This window comes from Stegodyphus dumicola, chromosome 1 (genome assembly GCF_044657685.1).
Source record: "Stegodyphus dumicola isolate Sdum_Otavi_A_Nest chromosome 1, ASM4465768v1".
Lineage (NCBI taxonomy): Eukaryota > Metazoa > Arthropoda > Arachnida > Araneae > Eresidae > Stegodyphus > Stegodyphus dumicola.
Window position 1 is genome coordinate 282,783,572 of NC_140768.1, and position 25,788 is coordinate 282,809,359.

At 29.8% G+C, this 25,788-nt stretch overlaps 1 protein-coding gene across 3 annotated transcripts in view; it reads right to left on the reverse strand.

Annotated features, from left to right (window-relative positions):
* Window positions 1-458: 458 nt before the first annotated feature.
* Window positions 459-25,788, reverse strand: part of Nrx-IV (neurexin-4) — a 76,757-nt gene continuing 51,427 nt past the window's right edge. For all 3 annotated transcript variants that reach the window (XM_035365428.2, XM_035365426.2, XM_085807874.1), the window contains 8 exons: window positions 23,626-23,796; window positions 20,444-20,662; window positions 15,896-16,132; window positions 15,599-15,772; window positions 10,882-11,015; window positions 10,703-10,799; window positions 10,009-10,272; window positions 459-7,394 (listed from right to left, as the gene is read on the reverse strand). In XM_035365428.2, the coding sequence (XP_035221319.1) occupies window positions 7,204-7,394; window positions 10,009-10,272; window positions 10,703-10,799; window positions 10,882-11,015; window positions 15,599-15,772; window positions 15,896-16,132; window positions 20,444-20,662; window positions 23,626-23,796 (1,487 nt within the window). In that variant the 3' untranslated portion in view covers window positions 459-7,203. The remainder of the gene's footprint in view (window positions 7,395-10,008; window positions 10,273-10,702; window positions 10,800-10,881; window positions 11,016-15,598; window positions 15,773-15,895; window positions 16,133-20,443; window positions 20,663-23,625; window positions 23,797-25,788) is intronic.

Genomic DNA, 25,788 nt, shown 5'->3' on the forward strand with positions numbered 1-25,788 from the left:
AAGTTTTATATTTGAGTTGTACCTTTTGTGTTAATAGTTTACCAAGGCCAAGATTTGGAGTAACTTCTGAAAATGGCTACTGTGTTTAGGAGAAGCAGTTTTAAGTTATTTTACATGAATGAGTTATAATCAGATTTCTATATTAGATTTTACTGCATTTTGATGATAAAAATTGAAGAAATAATAGAATACTTGAAAAAGATGACAGTCACATAGAAACATGAAATGTTAAATGAAAATCGGAGTATAAAATTCAAATCACCAAATATTAGTCATGGCTACAGATCATTTTGAAATGATAGATTAGTCATACAAATCCTGAAGCATTTAATATATAAAATGCTACAAATTAGTTTTAAAACAAAGTGAAAAGAAATTATTAAACAATTTAACATGGAATTACCTTCATGTTTTTGCAGCATTTCTAATGACAACGGACGAATTTAAATAAAAAATACTTGCCAAATATGTATTTTTTATTTTTATAAAATTACATATAAAATCTACAAAGGTAAAATAAACATGAGATATGGTAGATATCAATACTATACATACCCTCAAATTAATACATGTATTTCAAATAAAATATGCTTTAAAAACAGATGTTTGTACAGATAAAATGGAATGTGAAATATACAGACTGCATATATTAAATGGATAAATAAATATAAAATTTATACTTAAAAATCTACTGAAGTGAGACTAGGTGCAACCATTAACAAATATAAAATATCCTGAGTGAATCCATCCATTTTGATTTTTTTTTTTTTTTTTCTTCAAAATCTACAAAAGTATATTTATATAGTAATAAATAAGGAAACAAAATGCATTATATAACCATTTAACACATGCTCTGATAAATATTATACATTACGTGTAATTAAATTTATGCACAGAATAGAAACACAACTGAAAATTATTACATTACCTAAATTTTTAACTTACAAAGCAAACATTATAATAGAACAATTTCAAAAATATTATGTAATACATGAGGCTTTCTAATATTTTGAAAAAATAGTTTTTCTCATACTTGAAAGCATGAATTTCCTTGCAACAGACTCAGTCACTGATTTTTTAAAAACTTTTTTGTTTTCAAATTCAAAATTAAGAGTAGCTTGCAAGGAAACAATGTAATGTAAAAATATAACCATTTTAATGAAAAATGAATAGACAAGGAATAAAAAAGCTGCAAGAAAAATAAAAGATGGTCAATTAATAAGGATTTCAAGAAATAAAATTAGAAGCAAAAAGAATAAATCTCTGTGGGGAGAGGAATGTACACGAAAAAGGTTTCACAGATCAAAATTAAACAATTTAGATTATTAAAGTTCCAATAAATAGTTCCTTTAAGACATCAGAATAATAATACAATGGTTAATTAATGATTATAAACTATTACAGTCAAAAGTTGTTAATTCGGACACCCATAATACGGAATGATCTATAATCCAGACCTCAAAGCTAAAAACTTTCTGCGCATGCGCTGCGTTGGCACTTGCGCACAGGCGTTTTACGCGTGCGCGTAAGACCTTGACTACTGCACATATGCGTGTGCGCAAGTGCAGAATACGTTTTCGCCTGCGCGTTTAATGTATAACGGACGGTGTAAGCTAAAATTATCTAATTATCTATTTCAGTTAATGTTAATGATTGCGTTGTTCCTTAATCTTTGAATTGGATCGCGCTTATTATTTTTTGCAGACTGTAAGAGCAATTTTATAAAAGTAAACTTGAACTTTCGATTATGTCAAATAGAATTTCCGATGCTGGAACTTCCAAAGGATCTACAAAACGAAAGTATGTTTCGATGTCCAACGAACAAAAAGTGGATAAAGACATGAAGAATGTGACAGAGAGGTTAGTGAAAACGAAAAAATTTCTATTGACAAGTTAGTCGGTATTCTCGGCACAGCAATTAACGGGACTTGAACAGCGGAACTTTGTAACTGAACAAGAAATTATGTCTGTTTATAGAATTAAAGAGAAAGTATTATCACATAAAACGAAACAACTTACATTGAAAGAAATGTTTAATAAAGTAAACAAATAAATATGAAGCTTTTTTTTTTGTAAATTTTGATACCCTTTAGATCATAATTGTTCTTTATTTCATAAATTACGGTTTCATATTTTTAATTTTAGAATTTCTGCATGCCATCTTACGAAATTTAAACTGATGATCTATAATCCGGAATCGCCGAAGTCCCGACGAGTCCGGATTAACGACTTTTGACTGTATTAGTAAAATATATTTGCAAAATTAAAAAAAAATCAACTAACAAATTTATATTTGTTTCATTATCAGCAAATACTTAGTTTCCAGAATCTGGAATAGCTTAATTTATAGTTCCTATATTTTCATTTCAGAAAAATATTTATCTAGCATATTACTTTGAATGCATTATGGAATTCACGATTAATGTGATCCATAAAACATTTATACTCAAATTTATTTAGTATACATTAAATTTAAAAGCTAAATTTTTATTGAAACTCATAGATATATATAGAGAGAAAATGCAACACTAAACAACATATATAATTTTCCACCCTTTTACAAATAAATATATCAAAATTAAAATAATCTGTTATTGTGCTGTGTTTAAAGTATAGTATTTAAGACTATTAATATGGCAAGGCAATAAGGCAAAAATTGGAATATAGAAAATATTATAGAAACTGATTATATCCCACAAATTCTGATAAACATTTGAGAAAAATTATTATTTAAAGGCCTTATAGCTTATCATTTACAAGGCCTAAGCATATTATATATTGTAATGATTATGTCTCCAGCAAACTATACAAGAACACTTTTTTTAAATGTATGGAGCATTTCCTCTTCATTTATAGTTAAATTCTAATATTAAAATTATTCACTCATATAATGTAAAGAAACTAGTATATAAATGAAGCAACAGAAGCAGATTTTTAACATAAAATTTCCTTTTGTATAGGCATTGGTTTCTCAAACAAAACAGACTAGTTTAATCATAATGTAAAAGTAAGGGGAGAATTCAGCAGTTTTTTATCATTAACAGAAAGTAAAGTATTGTTTACATAGTACTCTGCCTACACACATCCTTAGAATAGAGAAATACTACTTTTCTGTAATATTAGATGCTCAATATCATTGCATATATGGTTTATGCTGTCTGCAATGAAATATAGCAAAACCTAACAACTATACGAAATTTAGTGAAATACGTATTTAAAATATAGCAGTATAAAACACGTTTCAAACTTACGGAATGAATGCAATATTTGCATTTGGATATGTATAAAACATGAAATTAATGATGTCAAATGAGATTCTAACAATACATAAAACTCCCTTCATGAGAAAAATGGAACATTTTGCAATATCACAAGATTTAAAAACCCTTTCCAACTATACCATAATAATAGAAGCGTAAAAAATTTAGAGCAATTTTACACAATTTAAAAAATATATATACACATTGCTCCATCTTGCTGCCACCTACCCAGGTGATATAAAACATTTAAAAAATATAATTAATAAAATAAAAACAATACATAAATCAAACAGATCATTTTCTGAAAACATTTCTAGACAAAATATGCTGATCAAAATAAAAAGTGTATAAATGATTATTACATCATAAACAAAGACAGAGCATATGCAAAAATTAATTTTAAAATCGACCATCTTAATTATAATCTAAAACAGCTGTTGTAATTAATATAGAAGGACGGAAATGAAAAATCACATGTCAAAAAGATAACATAAAAATAAATAGACAAATACAATTACTTCTTAACATCTGAATTATCAGGATAAACTCAAGCTGCACTCACTACATATAAAAAAAAATTATACAGGTTACAAATTTCTCTAAAGTATTTTAATGCTTATGTTACTATTCAATAAAATATTTATAATTCAAATTATTTTAAATATTTTTAAACAACTACCAGAAGCATTTTCAATAAGGCAGCATTCTTTTATTTACAGTTTGCAAAATCTGAAAATTTGCCAACATCCAAAATGAAAAATCAAAATTTGTAAAATTAACAGATCTATGTTCCAGAGGAAATAGAGGTGGAGCTAAGCACAGACTTTTCTGCAAGAAATCATCATGAAAGTCAAAGCTCTTTGAAAGTTTTAGTAGAAATATTTAGCAAAATCACAATGTAAACTTTGAACACTAAATAAATGAGATTTCAATATGAGAAATTTAAAAAAAACAATATTTACTACAATGTATGCACAGAAACGATATAAGATAAAAACAGAAATTACAGGAAACTCCTTCAGAAAATTAAAAATAATATCGTGTGAGAATAATTTAGATCTGATGATCCCAATTTTATTGATCACATGCAGGAAAGGCTGAATGCAAAGATAGTAGCATTTGTGTAATTGTTTAGTAATAAAATACACATGAAACATAGTTCATTGAAGTAATAATGTGCTAATAATATACATCGCACGAGATATTAATGCATATTTAAAAAGATATAATTTTCATTTTCCAGATATACAAATGACCATTTACATCACAGTGCTATACATCAACAACTATGTATTTGACTTCATTGAATGTATTACATTACATAAATCAACTCATTTTGCCATCACATTCTATTATATGATCTATTTTATGGTCATAAAACAGTAGTTTTTTGAAAACTTTTACAAGTTACATTGATGAATGTATCACATCAGAAGCTTCCCATGCATTATAAACAAATAATTTTGTACTACAAGATTTCAAATTATTCAATCACAAAGTAAATTTAGCTAAAAATTATAAGCTTCTAAAATAATTAAAGCCAACAAAAAGTAAGTCTTTTATCGATCCATTTTCCTGCAATTTGGCAAGGGAGATTTGTTTTCTTTTCTTTAATGCCTTAAAGAAGAGTGTTTTTATACATAACATAACACTACATAAATTTTGTGTCTCCACAAAATACGAACTGTTTGCCATTTTACTCGCAAAACATATTTCTTTTTGAAAGCATTGTGCACAGATATATTTTTTGCAAGCCTTGTGCAAAAATAATTCAAAGGAAAATGTGCAGTAAATGTCTTAAAAATTAATAGAAATTGTTGTCACTACATTTGTATGAAAAATTTGCTGCAAGCCTTATGCACAGTAATCATGTGAGCAAAATGCACAGCTATGACTTTTCTTTATTAAATAAGTGCAGAAGTCTCCATATGTTATTAATTTATGATGGAATATCATCATAACAAGTTTTTTTTTTACACCTATACTTTGGTAATGTTTTCAACAGTTAATTTTAAATACTTGAGTTTAATCTGAATTAAAATAACATGATGAAAAGCGATTTAGTGGAGGTACTGAGGCAACAAGAATAGGTGTAATGTTCGTGCATTTCATACACATTATCTCCTCAGCACAGGTTTCTCTTTAATCATTTGCCCTTCTTTAGCTGAAGAAGGTTTTACGTTTAAACCTTTGAAACTAGTTCCGCAAATTTATGAACATTATGCTGATTCTTCTTGCCTTAACACCTACCATACTTGGATTTACATTTGATATTTTTAACTTCAGGAGATTAATTCTTAACGATATTGATGCATATTACACTATTGTGTTTTATTATAATATACAGTTACAGTCAATGAAACATATTCTCTGCATACATGGAGGTATTACTGTAATTTTTCATTGAACCTTCTGATCCTACAGAATGTGGTCATATTTATTGGGTAGCTGTATAGTTTAATATTAATAGTCTAAATATAAAGTATTGTCGTTAACATTTGCAACTTAATCAATAGATATGTATAGGCTGTACAAAGATATATTTGCATATATGTATATGGTGCTTTTTAATAAACTAGCTTGTCCCTAAACATATGAAGCACTGCAAAAGTACATGATATGATGTTAGTAAAAACAAGGGTGGTATCATGAAATTGAATAAATAAAAATTTTAATTAATTAAGCAAAAAGAACACATTTAATATATATAGCAAAAATCACCGGATCAATCCACTAAATAAAAATTTGACATATTTTAATATATCCATTAGTGAAATATGGTGACAAAACATACATTTCTTTGCATATTAGTTAAGAACATACATTTCTTCACATATTAGCTACTGAATAACTGAATTTTAAAACAAAATATACACAGAAATCATTCAGCATTTTCAGCACATATTTTCAAATACTCTAGGTACTCAATCAAACAAACACAAAATCAATATCAAAATTATCCATCTTAACAATAGATTAAACAACAAACTTCATATAAATGATTTAACTTATGATGCATTATATCTGCTGTACGTCGTAAATGAAAGGAATAATAATTGTACAATTATTAAAAAAATAGAAAAAGGACACTTTTAGTAAATAACTTTTAATCAGGAAATTAAAGCAGCAGTTTAAGCAAAGAGAGATACCAACAAAAGAATTGCACACTCACAGATATAATGCTCTTCCTAACATAAACTGATGAAGTTTTATGCAATTATGTTTATGCACTAAAAGAATTATTTACTAAATAATTATAAAATACCATCAAATTTTCAAAAAGTAATTTGATGACATAAATATTTTTAATACCATGTAATTTTACCACAATACCATATATTTTCTGCAGGTAAAAGTACTTGATATTAAAAATGTTTTCCCACTATTTAACTAAAATAAAAATATTTATAACATAATTTTCTAAGAATCCAACAAGCTTTGACAGCATGAAATCTAAACAATAAAAATGAGAAATATTATAAAGAAAAACTACATGAGTTTAAAATAAATATGCAACCTGACATAAACTTTATACCTAAATTTACGAATAGCAGTTTTGACAAATCAATAACATGTTAAAAAATACTTTTAAATCTGAATATAAGAGAAATGCAATTTAAAAAGCAAATGCCTATCATTGAAAATTTTAGGTGGACTAAGAAATGGGTAAAAGGAGGATTCATTAAAAAGGCATGAATGCTATGCTATACAAATCTTTTTCCAACGATAGGTAATGAAGAAATACTTCAGAAACATGGTCTAGAATAGCTAAAAACGATACTGATTTTGAACACAATCAATATCACATTTTGGAATTGTATGCAATATGTACAACACACATTACAAAATAATATAGTCCAAAATATAACTTGTTGAGCAAGGCAACAATACGCACCACATAGGGCATTTATGTAATATTTTCCAACATTCTACAAAGATTTCTTCATATAAACCATTCTTCCTTTTTAGGAACTCCATGGCCGGTTTTGCCCATCCTCACAGCAGTATCAGCATCAGGAGCATCTTTTGCTCCAGTGTCTTCATGTGTTTTATATTCACCTTTATGGCGTGACATATAACGTCCGATCAGGATAGCCATCAATATGAGTGCAATAAATATCAGAGCCAATATACCTAAAAATTAAGAGTTAAATAATACATCAACCACATACTTTTGTTGGATTTTTCCAAATATATTTCAAATGAACAGTATTTTTTTATTTCAGTGATGACTGATAACTATTAGATTTGTTATCCCTTTAATTTGCATTTTGTTCAGCATCCAAAATACCCGACACATTAAAACACTTTTCATAAAAATATACACAGTAAAAACACAAAGTTTATAAAGACTGCTACATTATTTCTTCTTCTTCTTCTTCTTCTTTTTTTTTTTTTTTTTTTTGGGGGGGGGGGGTCCAAAGATTCGTTTTATCCAAATCTTACCATCCAACAATGGGGAGGGAGGGACTTCTTAAAAATATTTAAATTTCTCAGTTGCATACCTCCATCATTTCCAAGTAATATGGACAGCTGTCTGCTAAGTTTAGATCAAGCAAAAGTAAAACAAAGTGCACATTTGATGAAACGGACAAGTTTATGCTCATCTTATTCTCAAATTAGTATGCCCTTCGGGTAAGGGCATGTCAAAGTGGACATATTGCAGGTGGCAAACATTAAAAAATTTAAAACATGCACAAAAAAAAAAAAAAAAAAAAAGGATTGGGGGGAGATAGCTTTGCAATCAGTTTTGTTATGTACTTGGAATTACTTTGAACAACAGGCTATTGTTGATAGAAATGGAAATTTAGTAAAGGTGTAATAAAAACCTATTTCTGATAGTAGTAACAGTATGTGCTTTCAAGTGCTTGTTATTTTTTTTTTTCAAAATTAATTTTTTAAGTCTCTTCTAAAACTACTATTCTTTTTCTATAATACTACTGCAAGTAATACATACATTACACATACGAAATAACTACATATGAGTACTTATTTAACAAAGCATTTTAATAAAATGCATGGCTAGAACTATCTTTGAAGTTCTAATATTAATCTGATATAATACAATTACATTCTTCTATCCACTAATTCAGTGTTTACAGTTCACAGCAAGACCAAAAAAGCATTGTTCAAACTTTTAAATGCATACTAAATGACAACAGAATATAACAAAATGAAATACCAAAATACAGCAGCTTTAATATATTCAATACTATCATCTTTCCAACAAATCCTGCTTATGAATACCTGCAACCTCCTTTTGAGCTGACAGAATCTAACACAGAGAATATAATGACCACAGTAAAACCTCATGTTTGCTTTCAGCTACGGGTCACCTTGAAGATTTGTGTTTTTTAGTTTTCTTTCTTCACTACCCTACTTGATAGCTATAAATGTATTGGTATGGGCATCACGGTTTACTCTGCGTCATAAACAGAAGACTCAGGTGTTAGAAACACTTGTCAGCAGGAACCCGAGTTATAAAACTACATCCTATGTTGAGCACATGCGAAAATGGCATAACTTTTCTACCCTAACGTGACAAAGTTCATAGCTGAGATAAAAATCTCGTGAAAGGAAAGCCACTTGTCATATAACTCATGTATATATTTCTCATTTCTCTGAGGTTAGGGCACTCTCTACCATCATCAGATTTTTTTTGTTTTTTTGCATTGTCTCTCCCGCCATCGAGTGACCTATCATAAACAGAAATGAATATTCATCTTTCTTCTTTTTGTTTTGTTCCCATACCCACACCTTTTCATTAAAATTTGGTTCTAACATTCTCCCAATTCCTATTAGCGTTATATTAGTCATATTACTTTTTTATCATTTTGTTGAATCAACAATGACTTTCATTTCTACTTGTTTTATGCATATTAAAAAAAGTGTCAAAATTCCTTAATTTCATAAGTTTTAAAGAGAAAGAGTACACTCCAGTATACAGCATATCTTGCATTGCTCTTTAATAGTATGTATGTAATTTAATGCACTTGTGGGGTATACATTATTGAACATTGGTGATGTTCTACATTTTATAATTTATCAATATACTTAACTACTTTTAGGTATGTTACATGAATATCCTACTACTTACATTCTTTATTAAGTCTTGGAATGTATTTCCAATGAATTTGACATAGTGCTATTGCATTTAATAGTTTAATTTTAAAACTGATAAGAGGTGAATGTAAAAAAAGTCAGTACTTGTTTGTTTTGCTGCATGCAATGATATCTGTTAACATCTTTTAGTCACATTTTTTTCTTCTTAACTTTTAGCAGATTTTTTTCCGGCAATCGAATTCAAAACAGCATCATATAGAATGTTACTTTCTGCAGTCAATGTCTGCCTCTACATGATAAGTAAGAACACAAGTGATGATGAGCCATACCAAGCTGACAGTTATTCTCTCATTTTGCTGATCCCCACTCTCCCTAAATTCGCTTTAAAAAGAGAGAGAGAAATTAAAAAAAACTCCTCTTTGCAGACGAATCGAGAACAGTCTCTACAATAGCCAAACACTTGCAAGAACTGAAAGTCATGGGGCATAATTTTTGGTGATGCAGTGCAGCAGTTATTGGACAACCAACAAATACAAAAATTTATTTAGAAAGTTAATTTTAAATAGTAGGAACAGCATTTTTCAATAATTGAATGAAATTTTATAGGATCATGACATCACCTCACCATTCATGCTCAGTATGTTTCATGACACTAGCTGCTGGCCAAAAAAGGAAAAATACAAACCTCCTAATATTGCTGAATCATCTGCACCAGCTGTATGTGCCTCAATGTGAACTCTTGGCAAAGAAGGGGGTGGTCTTGTTGCTCTTATTTCAGGTGGATGAGTTACTGGCTCAATACCACAGTCATCTTCGCGAATGTCTTCAGGGAATGAATATACCAATGATGATCTACGACTTTCCTGAAATAATCTTCGCAAAGGAAAGTGATCATCAAACTGCACACGTGAAATGCATCCACTGAATCCTTCACCACTACCCATAGTTTCTGAGAAAATAAAATAAATTTTATCCTCTTCATTCAATACATTAAGCCCCTCAAAGCACATATATCAATAAATGAATAAACAAAACTACAATATCTAATAGCTGTATAATGCTTTAAAATGAAAATGCATTAATTGAATAAAAGTAATGAGTAAATGGATGAAAGGGCGGGAAAGACTTTTACCAAAAGTCTTTTAGCTGAATAATTTTGAATGACATGTGAATAGCAAGAATATAAATATATTCTCAATAGTTTCAAAAATAAGAATTGAGTATTTTAATCTTTAGGCACAAATACAGTTCTTGTACTTAAAAATATAAAATACAATAAAATAAATTAAAACTCAACATTTGATACATTGAAAGGGGAAATGTGAATAAAAAATGCAACAATTTCTAGAAATAACATCATCTTTCAATATAGTACTTACCATTACGACCAATGTATATACTTTTCAATCTATTGAACTGAGCATCAGCTTTTTCATCAATTTCAAATGTATGTACAATTGGGGCATAGTTATCCACCTAAAATTATAAAAAGAAAGAATTTTCAATGTGATTAGTACAAAATATGGCACTTAATACAAATTTACATTAATGTACTTACATATATTGTAAGCTTTGCCCCTTTATCACTCCTAATTATGCGGAGATCATGATGTTGGCCTAAAGCAAAATTCTCATTTTTAATGATTATCTCCTGCCTTTCAAAACCAAAGTCAAATACCAAACGTAGATAGCCTAAAAATTACCAGATAAAATTATAAAATTAAACATCAACATTAAAAAAATCAATACATATTTTAAATTAGGCTTGAAATCAATATTAACATATTTTTTCTTATTAGTTTTATTTAAATTGTATTTATTTTTAACATCTACATTTTAGCTGAATGCAGTTGTTTGCTAATTTAAACTTACTTACTACATAAGTTTTAAAAGTATGCAACATAGGATTTCACACAAGAATGAATTTCTATTTTTGGTCTCTAAGAAAAATTAGTTCTAAATTTCTTACTTTATGTCTTTACTGATATGTATGTAATGTAGATTCTCATACATTATTGGTGTTGTGCAGTCGAGGCAAAAGAAATGAGACAAAATTTCAAATATAAAGAGATATGTTTATTTTAGCATCCATCTCCCAAGCATTCCTCCTGTATATTGAGGAGAAGCCCTATTTATAGATATGTGAACATCATGGTGCTCATCCAATCAGCGATATTAATTGAGATCACAAGGTGATGCTATCTTCTCATCAGGAGTGTTCTATAAGGACTTTATGTAATATGACAGATTTATGAATTTGGCGATTTGATTTGGCGGGCATCAAGAGGTTAATATAATTTATAAGAAAGAAGGGATTTTGCTAAAAATTAGAAACAGGGATGCAATTTAGGCAGAGAATTGCCAATACATTATTAAGCAATATGATTAGAATTTAATTAATTGATTTTAAAATATTATTACATATATATATGTATATCAGTGCTTCAGTAACATTAATGCCAGAATCTGGTATAAAGAAGAAAGTTCACAAGTTTACTCTCCCCTTCTCAATTGGTGAATTGTTGACAAATCTCATGAATTATTTTCATTTATTCATTATTTTTTATGCTTATCAAAGAAGTACTATAAGATTACTGGAAGATATAATAAAAAATATTAAAGCATACTTAAAAATATAGAAGACATGCCAAGATAAATTGAAAGTGGAAAACTATGCCAAATCTAAAAAAAAGATCAAAGTCCAGCAAAAGAAATTTAAGGAAAAAAACTTACATATATATAAATATAAGGGCCTGAAATAATTTCGAAAATCCAGTAGCCCCGAAAATTCTAGTTACCACCACCCCTTGCCCCTTTCCCCAAAATTAATAAAAACTTACCAGGACTAGCCACTTTTGACATACCCTCTCAGCTACATCATCTTTATCCAACGTGTGCTTCAGACACTCTTTGGTTGCATTGCTAATGTGTTTTGATGTTTTGCTTCCCCCCCCCAAAAAAAGAAGTCTGCTTGTGGCTTAAAGTCTATTGGTGAAGGTATATTGAGTTTAATAATCACAAGGTCACTGACAGTCGCATTGTCTATGCATATTCTAAGATTAGTCTTAATGCTATTCATCTGGCTAAAATATCATTATTCACAAGATGGTGTGGAAGATGGCAAAACTTCAACTATTGACAATAATTGGCTGAGAACAGAAAATATTTCTTTGTGTGAATTTGCTTTGGAAAGTAATCCATGTATTTTTGCACCCTAAAACTTTGAAACTCATAACATTCATTGTGTGAAGATTTCAAGTTTTACTCTTTAAAAAGACTGGGTTTGAAATGATAGATATCCTTTGAAGTGATTGTATAAAGTAACAATTTCATCCTTTCCATAACTTTCCAAATTGTTATGAGGCCACATGAAAGCATCAAAACCTTTATAACACCCACATAACCATCCTGGGAAATATTTCTTAAGAAACTTTATTCCATGTAAAATTATTTTCTGTTTGTTTGAATCAAAATCTTCATGATTAGTATTTGTACGTTGAATGTTCTTAAACTTCCCACTAATAGTAGTTGAATCGACAAACAATTGCACATTTGAATATAGAACAAAATTAGCCAGAAATAAGATATTGCTACAAATCAAAAGTTTTTCAATTATTTCAACAATCTTCTGGGCATAGAACATTCTTTCCCTTACTGTTAACAGAGCAAGAAGGTTACTAACTTTAATTGATGTAAATATTTCAATTTCAAGAGTTTTGAGTGCAACAGCTGAGCAACATGGCCTAATTGCCTTAGCCTTTTTGGAGAATTATTGTAAAACTTATACAATTCCTTAAAAACTAGGGCTGTGGAGTCGGAGTCATGGAGTTGGGCAGATTTTGGAGTAAAAGGAGTCGGAGCTGGAGTTGCTAAAAATAGGTTGACTCTGACTCCAGTTTTGTTGGACAGTTTGAATTTGAAATGAAATTAAAATGAATTGAAAAAATTAATAACAAGCTGAGTTATTATTTTTATTTAAGAACTGTATACATTAATAAATAGTTATTTTGACATATTAATAAATAAATATAAGGCAGGAGGATGGATGTGATATTTGCCATTAGTGATTAAACTGATTCATTTAGTTACAAATATCACTGGTAAATTTAGGTAAGCAGCAATAGCAGCAAGAACTCCCAAATTTGATGCCATTCTTAGGAAGTGAGCAGGAAAAAGAGCAATAATTGATCAAGCAATGCGATAAGGAAGTACATATTTGATGATAAAGAGGTTTTTAGAATTAAGGACTTTTTTAGAAGATGTAGATAACCCTAATGTTTCACTAACAGAAAGACTGTGGAATGATCTTGCAGAATTAGAAACTCTTTTTTTCTACACCGTATGTAGCCACAAAAAAGCTGCAATCTGAAGAATTGACCAGAGGCGAGAATGGAAGAAAGGGATGTTTGTTCTTTCTGAAATGGAGGGTTTATTGCAGAAGAAATCATTTCTTCAAAGGAGAAAAGAAAAACTAGTTTGCTAAACAATGGGATCTTGCTGGATTCAATATATGTAGATCCAAAACACCGAATTTTCTTGGATGACGAACAAATTAAAAAGGCAAAAAAAAGCCATCTATGAACTTCCATTAAGAATGAAATTATTCTCAGAACAATTGCAGAATTCGAATCAGGACAGTCAAACTGCAGACACTGCAATTGAGTCTCTATCATCTTCTTCCAGTGATGAATTCGATTTTGAGAAATTTTTTTGGATAATATTGAAAAGGCTAAGGCAAAGTGAATGAAAATAAAGAACCAAGAGCCTTTAGATATAAAAATGAAAAAATACAAACAAGATTTCTACACGGCCTTCCTTTGAAGAAATAGAGAAATATGACTGGCGCTTGCAAGACACCTCTTTTAGAACTTTTTTTAAATTTCATAATAAATGCTAATTAACATAAATAATTTCCTATTTAATCAATTTTTTTTTTCTGTAGCATCTATTACTTCTTTTAGATTAGAAAAAATAAGCTGTAACCCATGTGTATATGTTTACATATATATGTAGATATATATATATATATGAGGCAGTCCTAGTCGAGTCGGAGTCTTTAAAATTCCAAGAGTCTGAATCAGAATCGGACATTTTCCCTACTGACTCCACAGCCCTGTTAAAAACACCATTCAGTTCACCAAGATAACTTGAATTCACTATGCCACTTCAATCTATGCCAAATAGAAGACTCTTACTTTGCCTAATTTTATGTTTTGCTTTGTCATGTTTCTCTTCTCTCTTGCTGAAAATACACCAGCTCAATTTTTACTCAAGAATATTAAAATGAATTCTGAACACAACAAGATTTGGTATGATTTATATGATCAAAGCAAAGCCTCAAGGCCTATCTGCCTAAGCAGAGGAATGCCTTCGTGGAAGACTTTCTACGGGATATTGGATCATATACATGCTACACATGGGCAAAACCACAAAAATGCTCATGCAGCCAGCCTGTTCACGGGATTCAAACTACTACTGTTCAGCAACTTTACCACCCGGCCACTAGTGGGCCCCGAACACAATAAAGACTTAATACAATATTTTATCCCCCTTTCTACGGGATATTGGATCATATACATGCTACACATGGGGAAAACCACAAAAATGCCCATGCAGCTAGCCTGTTCACGGGATTCAAACTACTACTGTTCAGCAACTTTACGACCCGGCCACTAGTGTGCCCCGAACACAATAAAGACTTAATACAATATTTTAAAAATACTGTGGGGGGGGAGAAAATAAAAGCAAGCTAGAAAAATGGGCACACAGTTTCCTTTAACATCATGATAATGCTTAGTGTCATACATTATTTTGATTACACAGTTATCAATTAAATAAAAAGCTTATGATGTATTCCCAATAGATTGTTATGATTCTTCCCCAAAATTAAAATCAGCATGAAAGGTAAATATTTTGAATTGATTCAGGAAATTAAGGCGGGTACAACATCAGAACTAAAGACACTCACAAAACATGATTTCAGAAGAACTGCTTTAGATAGTGGCAAGAAGAGAAAAAACTATTTTTACAATAGAAGAGGAAAAACTAGATTATCAATGAGACTTAAGGGACTGTTACATATTCTTTATTTTATACACATTCTTTGTTTTTGGTTTGCCTTATTTAAAATGACTTTAAAAAGACCCTACTGCAAATAAATAATTTATTACAAATTATATAATTATGGAACTCATCACTTTCTTTGCAAATTACGTTTTAGTCTCCACAGGGAGAAGAAGGAAAAGGAAGGGAAAAAAAAAAAAAACTGTACTCACCACTTGTAGACATCATTAAATTAAAATACTCCTCACTGTAAGATGATATACCAACAATCATGCCAGTTTTGTCAGTTGTGGTAAAACCTACACGAATGTATTCTTCAAGAGTTGAAATAGAATTCTCAAAAGTATACCGAATAAAGTCACTAGTTTGCAAATTTACGCCAATTTCTATAAAAGATAGGGAGAAAATATCATTTGTGAGAATTTAAAAAAAAATTCCAATTACTATTTCTGACAGAGAAATGTATTAAAATAATAATTAATAAATTGACAAAGCGAATTTACACTCACCATCAGCACATATAGGTCCTTTGAATCCTGTCCACTGACAATCACAAACGTAACTTGAGTAACCCTCAATACATGTTCCATTATTTAAGCATGGACTACTCTGACATTTTCCAACGCAACCATTATTGATGCCATATGGATATTCTAAAGCCATTCGCTGCAAATCAACAATGGCACCATTCAGCATGAAAGCTCGTATGCAGCCAACAAATCCTTCTCTATAATCAACAGTAGCACCTATAATAAATAAATGAATAAAAGTTATTACATAAATACTTTGGCACTTATGTACTATTCCATTAAGCAAAAAATTTGGCTACCATAGAACCATAAAAGTTGGCAGAGATCCCACCAATTGTTTCTAGAGAATTCTGAAGGAATTGATGTCTCTTTATTTTATAAAATATCAATATTCGACCTACTTCGTAAGATGTTCATCAAATTCTACTGTTTTGTTAGGCTCTCTGATTTTACTGGAAACTTTGTTTTGAATGATATGACTACAAACTTCCCAATCTATTACTGTTTTTTGGCCGTATCCAGCTGTTGTTTTTCCCATTCAATACTCATATTTTCTCTCAATTAGCTGTAAATGAAACAGAGTGCAGTCACATATGTGGTTCTACAGCATGTTCATTTTCGAATACATGTTCTCTTGTCACAGTTTTTCACATTGCATTGCCATTATTTACACTTTCTCAAATAAAGTATAAGATTATATACATTAAAATATTTATTTTATGGTAGGATCCTTTAACTTTGAAAATAATCCAAATGTTGCTGTTTTGTAGAAAGCAGATCCCAAATTTTGCTCATTCAAAAAAAAAAAAATTCAATAAAGATACAACAGTAACAGTTAATCTATATCCTCCTTCATAAAAACAATAGGTAGCTTATCAAGAGTAAACTGAAATTAAATCAAATGAAACAGCAGATACTGTGAATGTGTTGATCTGAAACGTGTATATCCATAACTGAGGCTAAATGTTGCTTAGTACCAGTTTTATGATAGACAGGATAAGAAGTAAATACCAATACCCTTTTTAAATCTGACAACTACCAAAAATAAATAAATAAATAAATTGAATTAAAAACATGAATAATGCAAGGACACGAAACTTGCTGCTTACTTACACAATAAAAAACTTATCTGTCTTATTTTGTCTCAAGATACGCTACTCAGATCACTTAATTATCTTTCTTGTGGAATATCTCTAGTAATAAGCTCATATGGTGTAACTGGAAAAAAATAGCAATAAGCTTTGTTTCTTTAAATGTAGATCTTAGGCGTATATTTCTATTCATAAAGTTTCTCAAAATAAACAACAGAATTTTATAATTTCAGCCTTTTGAGGGAGGAGGAGAGGGTTCTGTAAATATAAATTCAAATTTTCATATGGTCTCCACACTTCAGAAATTTCAATTAGTACAATATTCATCACGATTTTAGGAAGTATATAGAAAAGATTTTCAAGCTTTTACATAGAAAAATTATGGGGACATTAGAGAATAAATTGACAGACTCAAATCACTCTTCAATACTCATTATTAAATGTTTTTGTGCAGATTTAGAAGAATCTAAAAAATTACTTGTTTAGGTGATTTTTCTGATTCATACTGGGTAAAACATTATACATTACTAACTTTACAGTTGTTTCCAGGAAATTAAATATTAATACATACATGAATTTTGTATACAGTAATACTTCAAAGCTGAACAAAAGGTATGACTGAAGAAAAGCATGTAAATCAGGTCAAATTTTACTCTTGGCTGAAATATGCACAAAGATAAAAAACATGAGTTTAGAAGAAAAACTTATGCAATAAAAAATGAAGTTTTCAAATATATCAATATGAAATAGTATTAAAATAAATATAAATAAATATACTGCTTAAAACACAGTTGTTTTAATGTCAAAACCTTAAAAAAGTTTAGATTCCTCTAATAATTCAGTTAAAACAAAAGTGGGAAAAAAAATAGAGACATAAAACTCTGTTCTTCATTTTTTTTTGGGGGGGGGGCTACCAAAGATCAACACAAATACACAAAAAATAGCAATAAACTCTGTTATGCATATGAGCATAAAACAACTGCACTGGCTGTGAACAAAATTATAAGTTAAATGCTCAGGAGCACTTTTTTTGAATTATTGACAATTAGAAATGCAAATTAATTAGAAGCATAAATGTGTTAAATAAGGAAAGTAAGGAGCTGCATAACTTCATATAAATCGAAATTTAAAGTATGGAACATTTTGTACTTAAATCATTTTACTATGATAAATATTTTACTATTGAATTTTTTTGTTTTTATAAACACTAAATGAAGAGTAAATTTTGGATTTACAAAAGCTTCCTGCCCCCAAAGGACAAACTGTTTACACAAAATTGGTTATTTATGAAATTTTGTAACTAAAAGCACATGGCATTGCATCAATAAATATTTTGGAAAATAAAGCCTTTTTCACCCATCACATGTAGGAGGTTTGTGAGAAAAGTAATAAGACTGGCAATGCTGTGGGCGATCTGGCAACGTTGTATCTTAAGGCCTGTGCTAGATCCGTTTGTTTATTCCACTTCCTCAGTCCGAGTTACAACTCCATACAGCTAACACAGTAGTTTTGACTGTGCCATACGTGAAGTTGTGTTTTTGCTGTGTGTTACAGAAATGGAGCATCAGAATTTAGATCAACGTTGTGCAATAAAGTTTTAAGTTAAACTTGGTGAATCCATGAGTGTGACTTTTGAAAAGCTGAAATAAGTATATGGAGAACACTGTTTATCAAGAGCACAAGTTTTCCGCTGGCACAAATCATTTTTGGAAAGCCAAGAAAACGTTGAAGATGAACCTCGCTCAGGGGAACCTGCAACTTCAAAAACTGACAAAAGCATTAAACGTGTGAGGGCTCTCGTGAGATCAGACTGTCGTTTAACAATAAGGATGATATCTGAAGAATTAAATTAAACACTTTCACCATACACAAAATTTTGACAGATGATTTGAACATGCGAAAGATTTATGCATAAGAACATGCCAAAGTGGTCCTGAAAAACCTCACAACTCAACAGAAGGACAATCGAAAAAACATGTGCATTGTTTTTGAGAGGATTGCCAATGACCAAGACTCTCAATTGTTGAACTGTGAGTACGATCCTGAAACAAATCAACCTCCGCCGAAGAAATGTCAAAATAGCAAATCAAAGATCAAGACTATGCTGATTTTTTTTTTTTTTTTTTTTTAACAAAAAGGGTATCGTGCCCACAGAATTTGTTCCACCAGGACAAACTGTGAACCAAGTATTTTATAAAAGTGTCCTTGATAGGCTCAGGAAAAGAGTGATTTGTATGAGACCACACATTGCAGACAAGGGGATGCTTCATCATGACAATGCCCTGTGTCACACGGCCCTTTCCATCAGTGAATTTTTTACCTCAACACGCATTAACTGTTGTTCCTCAACCCCCTATTCACCAGCTTTGAGTCCTTGTGACTTTTTCCTTTTCCCGAAATTGAAACATGTCCTAAAAGGGTGCCATTTTGGAACTCTGGAGAACATTCAAAAGACTGTGACCAACCAGTTAAAAGCCATACCAGTTGAAGACTTCCAGCACTGCTATTAAGAGTGGGAACAATGACTTCATCGGTCTATAGCTGCCCAAGGGAACTACTTTGAAGGGGATAACATTGCTGTTTGATAAAACAAAAAACTTTGGTAAGTACAAACTCAGTCTCATTACTTTTCTAACACATTATGTAAGTTACCTTATATGTGAAAATTTATTTTCCACCTCAAAAACATTAAAAACACAGGACTTTACAGGGTAATTCAAAATATGTGGCACAAAAAGAAAACTTATTTGAGACTGCTGGAATGAACTTATTTCACAAATACCAAATGAAAGTTGGAATGTTTCACTTGCATTTGTGAAATAAATTCTTTACAGTACTCATATATTTTTTCTGTTGTATTCATTTTGAACTCTTGTGTATATGAGCCAGCTTTATATTATGGTCAAAACGGAATTTAAAAAAAATTAATATAGAGTTATTTATCCTTCCTCATTCTTTCCCCTTTAAGAAATTTGGATCTTCTCCATAATAGGACAACATACCCAAAGATAAAGGAAGATAAATTTGCCAACATAATACTTCCAATGAGAGAAAATTATGTGAACCAGAATCAAGACAAAAACAAACATGAAGAAACCATAACTGACATTGTTGTTTACTGGCCACCTTTGATTTTAATGTTCTTTCTTACATGACATAATAGTGTTCTTATTTCCAAACTATTATTAAAAAAAAAAATCCCTGCTAATTTTTTTTAATCACTTTGTTTCTTGAAATAACTAACCTTAAAGATATATGACACATTTTTTATGCTTAAGAAAATTTTATTTTCATGTTCTATAACAGAAAAGAGCCAAAAGTTCTTATATTTAATAACTGAACAAATTTTCAGCAATATTTATCACAATTTCTATCAAAATGAGAGCCAAAAATAAATTATGTACAATCTGATTACGCAAGAAAAGTTTCCACATACCAATGACCAGTTTGCTTGTAAGATACAGAGCCCGGACAGGACCAGCTCTTTCTCTCACTTCACCACTCAAACTCCCATCAACAACAACTCTTGCTTCTTTTCTATTTCGTTCAACTAATACAGAATGCCAGTTGTTGTCATTCAGTTTATACGAAGTTTCAACACTAACTCCCAGCGGACCATTTCCAGCATGATATTGAAACTGGATTTGATCTCCTTCTGCAAAATTCAAAACAGAGAAAATTTAAGATCAATTTTGTTTGTTAAAGAAAAATATAAACATTTTAATTATCAGCTTTTGGGCATTACAATAGTATTACATAAGTATTTGAGTGATTTACATGTAATACCATTGATAGACATTCATAATTTTCAATCATTTCATAAAATCAGAATACATGCATACTTTGCATTAATTTAAAAAAAATTAATTCTAAATGTGTAAGAAAGAGCAATAAAAAAGGATTATTTCAAATATTTATTGGTTTATAAGCTACAAGAAATGCTAAAAGATGGCAAAGAATGATTACATCAAATGAATGACCTTAGCTAGTCTGTTAGTTTTCAATTTTACAAACATAAGTTATTCAGCAAGATTTCATATAACGTGCCATTGAAAGAAAAGATCAAAATTTTGATATTTTATATTGATTTTAAGTTAACCTCCAAAAAACAACGATTTACAAGGGATGAAAAAGCAATAACTTTTGGAAAAATGAATTCACAAGCAAATAATTTCCTTTTGGTTCAATGAAAATTAGGAGAAAGCAAGCTACAAGTAGTCACTTGCACTTTAATTACACTCCAGATACTTATTCAAGAGCACAAAATGATGAATACAATGTGTGTACGAGTTATGTTTGAGATTAGTTAACAAGGGATATGATTTTAAAAAAATTAAAGTAAACTACTGGAATTTATACAATAACATAGTTTGGGAAAGTCAATTAATTGCATTAGATTAAATTGATTATGGCAAAATTACAAGAAAAGCCAAGACCCTAATGAAAGGAATGATTTTGATAACTTTTTAAAGAAAAATTAGCTTGTATTTAAATTAGACATAAAGAAACACATGCAGCTATAAAGTCACTCCATTCAATCACTTAATATAGATCACAAGATGAGCTACTAATATTTTAACCTAATAACTGGTGGGGTACCAAATGGTTGAAATGACATGTTTAAATTATAACAATTAGTAACATGAAAGCATTAAATGTGACACAAAGAGATCAAGAACATACTGCATCCAAAGCAAAAATCTAGTTTTGTATGAAGGCTTCAAATGACTTCTATCATATTAATACTTGTAATTACATATTAACACAACCACCCTAGAAAACAGTCTGGCTATCTTTTGCAAATGAAAATCAAATTGGTGGTTTTCAAGACTTAAACGATTCCTAAAATATCGATATTTATGTTGGCAGATATTATCAGTATTTGAAAAGACAACCTATTCTGTTTTTAACAATTTAATATACAAACTTTAATTGTTAAATAAGGAATACGTAATACATTAAAAAAATAAAACACTCACATTCATCTTCAAATCTTTTTGTAATTTTTTAGCACTATTCTTCTCTCCAAAAACACAGTTATATATTTTCGCTTAAAAAAAAAAATTAGAAAATTGCAGACTTGGAATCGCACAAATCTCTGCAACACCAGCTAGCTACCTATCAAACATATCTTTTTGTTGTTTCCTTTAGATTTTGCAGCAAAATTCTTTATTCCAACAGAAATTTCACAAAGTTTTTCTCCATTGCTGGCAAATTCCACGTATTTTAAGAAAGAAAAATTACCCCGATTTGGTCATAAAAAATTTGTTTTACCTGAGATTGTTATGAGAATGGATGCCTGAAGAATTTTTATGTGCATGGCTGCCAGACTTGGCACATTCTGAAAATTTGGCGACTTCTATTAAGCTGACTGCAATAACACATACCTTCATAACAAAACATCGAATTAATGAATGACACACACAACTGCTTAGGGAAAAAAAAAACTTTATCTAGAGATCAAAGTATGTCAGCTGGATATAAATTGAATGGTCTACTATTTCATCCTAAATAAATACAGAAAATGAAATAAAAACCAAACAACACTATTTTAATCATGGATAATTCCAGATTCAATTTAGAAAACTCCAGTCACCATATCACAATCCAGAAAAAAGACAATGAACCATAAACATTAGATTACCAAGTTAATGCTGATATTAAATATTCTACAATTATTGCTTATAATATAATGCTGATATTAAATATTCTACAATTATTGCTTAAAGACTGTAATGTATATTAAAGGTACTTTGCTGAACTCTTTCTTGAAAATGACTGTTGCATATAATGGCTAGTGAAATGATTTCATCTAAATCCAACAAAATGCATTAAAGATCTATTAGAAAGATGGAATTCAAAGCTTTAATCACCACAAAATGTTCATTAGAATTCTATCATAAAATCAGGAATGAAATTTATGCTTCTATTTCACATTTAAATAGCAACAGAATTGTCATTGCTATGAAGACCATGACACATTTAACTAAATCAGTGCATTTTCTATAAAAGAGAAGAGGAGAAGTATGTTAAGTAACTGTGTAAATATTTCTCCATTTTTTCAAGCAATGCACATTTTTAAAAACTTTTTACTTATAGGAACATTTTTCATTAAAACTTTTTTTTCTATAGTAAATTCACTTATATTATGAAGATAAGGACTTTTTTTTTTTAAATCTATTTCTCTGTCAAATTTAGAAGTGCACAGTCAATTAAAAATAGAAAACTTTGAACTTCATTTTCCATTTATAATAAAAATTACTTTTCTCCACAAGTAGAAAAATAGTGAAAATGTTCTTAAATATTGCAATCAATGATAAATACATACAAATTAGGAGATAACATTATTTAAGCATATTAAATATTCAAACAGTATCAAAATATAAAGTTGTGGAATAAAACGGGGAAAAAAAAAAAAATCCAATATCAAATGCCCAAGTTGATGTATCCTGAAGGTTTATAGCTCTTGTAAAGGAGCAACACAAATTTATATTTTTCCCAGCTATATTCTGGAAAAAACTATTTCCAATAAATAATTTATAACAGTAAACAAAATATAGCATTTAAAATTTATAAGCAGTTCATTACAGGATTTAAATTTCCAAATTTTAAACTTACCCACAAGCATAACTTTAATATAATCTGTCGGTCCTCTACTGTTAACTAACACACCATTCTCGGCAGTTGTTTTAAATTGAAAATATATGTCACCAGAATGCCCCATATCAAATGTGGGGAGATCTATTGTTGCATCTTGATAGTAAAATGTCACTGTGTTATCAAATATTGCTGAGGAGAGAAATAAAAATTAAAAAGGAATTTAAAAAAAAAAAGACATCACACAGCCACAGAATATGAGGAAAATAGTAATATAATTTTATCACGGCATGAATTTTGGCAAAATTTAGATTTTATAAGACTTCATGTATTTTAGTTTTCCCTCTTAATCATTCTCTAACTGTATGACTTTTTTCTTCTTATGTATAATATTACCTTTATCAAAATTTATGCAAAAAAAAAAAAAAAAAAAAAAACATGAAGTAATCCAAATCAGAACTTTGCATCCACAGAATTACTTCTGAAGACTCCAGAACCAGCTCTCATTGCAGTTTTCAGGGATTTTTACCCAACTATGCAACAACTAGTTAAGACAAAATTATTAGTTAAATCCCAGACAGTGAAAATTTTGTGAAATTTTAGGACCTTACTTCATGACTACTCAACAAATTTGTTTTTGTTGTCCTCAGTAAAATTACTACCCTAAATATAATTAAACCCTATATATATATATATATTTGTCTAATGCTTCAATGTCTAGATGAGTTGCTGATTCCCAAACTGCACATATAAACTGGCAGAGCTGTGAAGATGGAAAGGATGAACTTGCAGAGACAAACATGGCTGAATTTTATTATTGCACCTTTTGGGGAAACCAAATTTGCTTCATACTATTTATAGGTGTAGTATGCACCCCAGAATTTTAAAACTTAGCCCATCTTCAAACAATGGATGATACAGTGACTCGAGCAGCATATGCAAGCTAAAGCATGAAAGAAGGGCAAAAGACAGAGTGTAGTTGGATTACTTCAGTACTCATAGTAAAATTTTTCTTTAATCTGATTAACTAAGAGCTATCTATTTACAATGCTGAAGATTAAGATGAAATCATGCGGAATCAGTTTTCAGATATGATGCAGTTTCGAAAAAGCTATTACTATTTTTAGAATAGTGAGGGAAAAGTGCCCAAATTAAAAAGAGGAATTACGAGTCTATAGCTAATTTTAATTCAAAGTCACATATTTTTTATCTTATATATGTATATGAACTAGACTGTCTTGAAGTTTTTCACATTGACAAAAACTGATGATCTTTAAATTAATGACAAATTCCAATCCAGTCCAACGTATTACTTTCAGAATTCAAATAACTTAGTTTTTCAGGTTTCATGACTATTGCCCTTGACAATGACGCTATGTTCCTATTTGCTTTGTTCCACTTTCAGAATTCTAACACCTTAGTTTTTCAGGTTTTATTACTATTTCCCGTGGTACCGATGTTATGTTCCTACTTGCTTTACTCCATTTACTGCTTTTGATATAAAAATGGTTGTTGCCCCTTCCATTTTACAATCCCCACCTCTCTACTAAGGAAGAAAGAGGGATTTGTATCTGGTCGCTCTCAAAATTAAAAGTTTTCATTTAATATCTACACAAAATTTATAGTTTTCATTTAATATCTACACCAAATTAAAAAAAATCCCTTCCCCAAATTTCAGACTAATGTATAAAGAATAGTTCCTAATTCAGGACTCCTACAGGAAAAATTTTCAGATATTTTATATAAATGGATGAATGAAAATAATGTTCAGTGCTTTACTAAAAGTCATATGAAGTTTCTTCGTTTTAATACCTTATTTTACTAAATTAAGAATAAATTTTGATTATTGAAAGAAAATGCAGAAAAGTAAGATGGATAGATGGCAAAGCACATTAAGAATATCTGCCTATGAAAAAAATAGGTAATTTTATAGGATAAACTGGTTCATGTTACACTAGAAGTAACAAAAGTTCTCATTTTTAGATCCAGTATAAGACTGAATGATTTACAACACAAATGATGCTATGAAGACTGGAATCTTGACTAAGTGTGAAGTAATAATCATATTAAGACAACAAGTTCATCAAAGTAATTCTTATGACACCAGCTTTATACTATATAAGCTGAATAAACTGGATGACTTTCTAAGAGAAACTGGCCAGTGTTCAAATAACACTGGAAGTG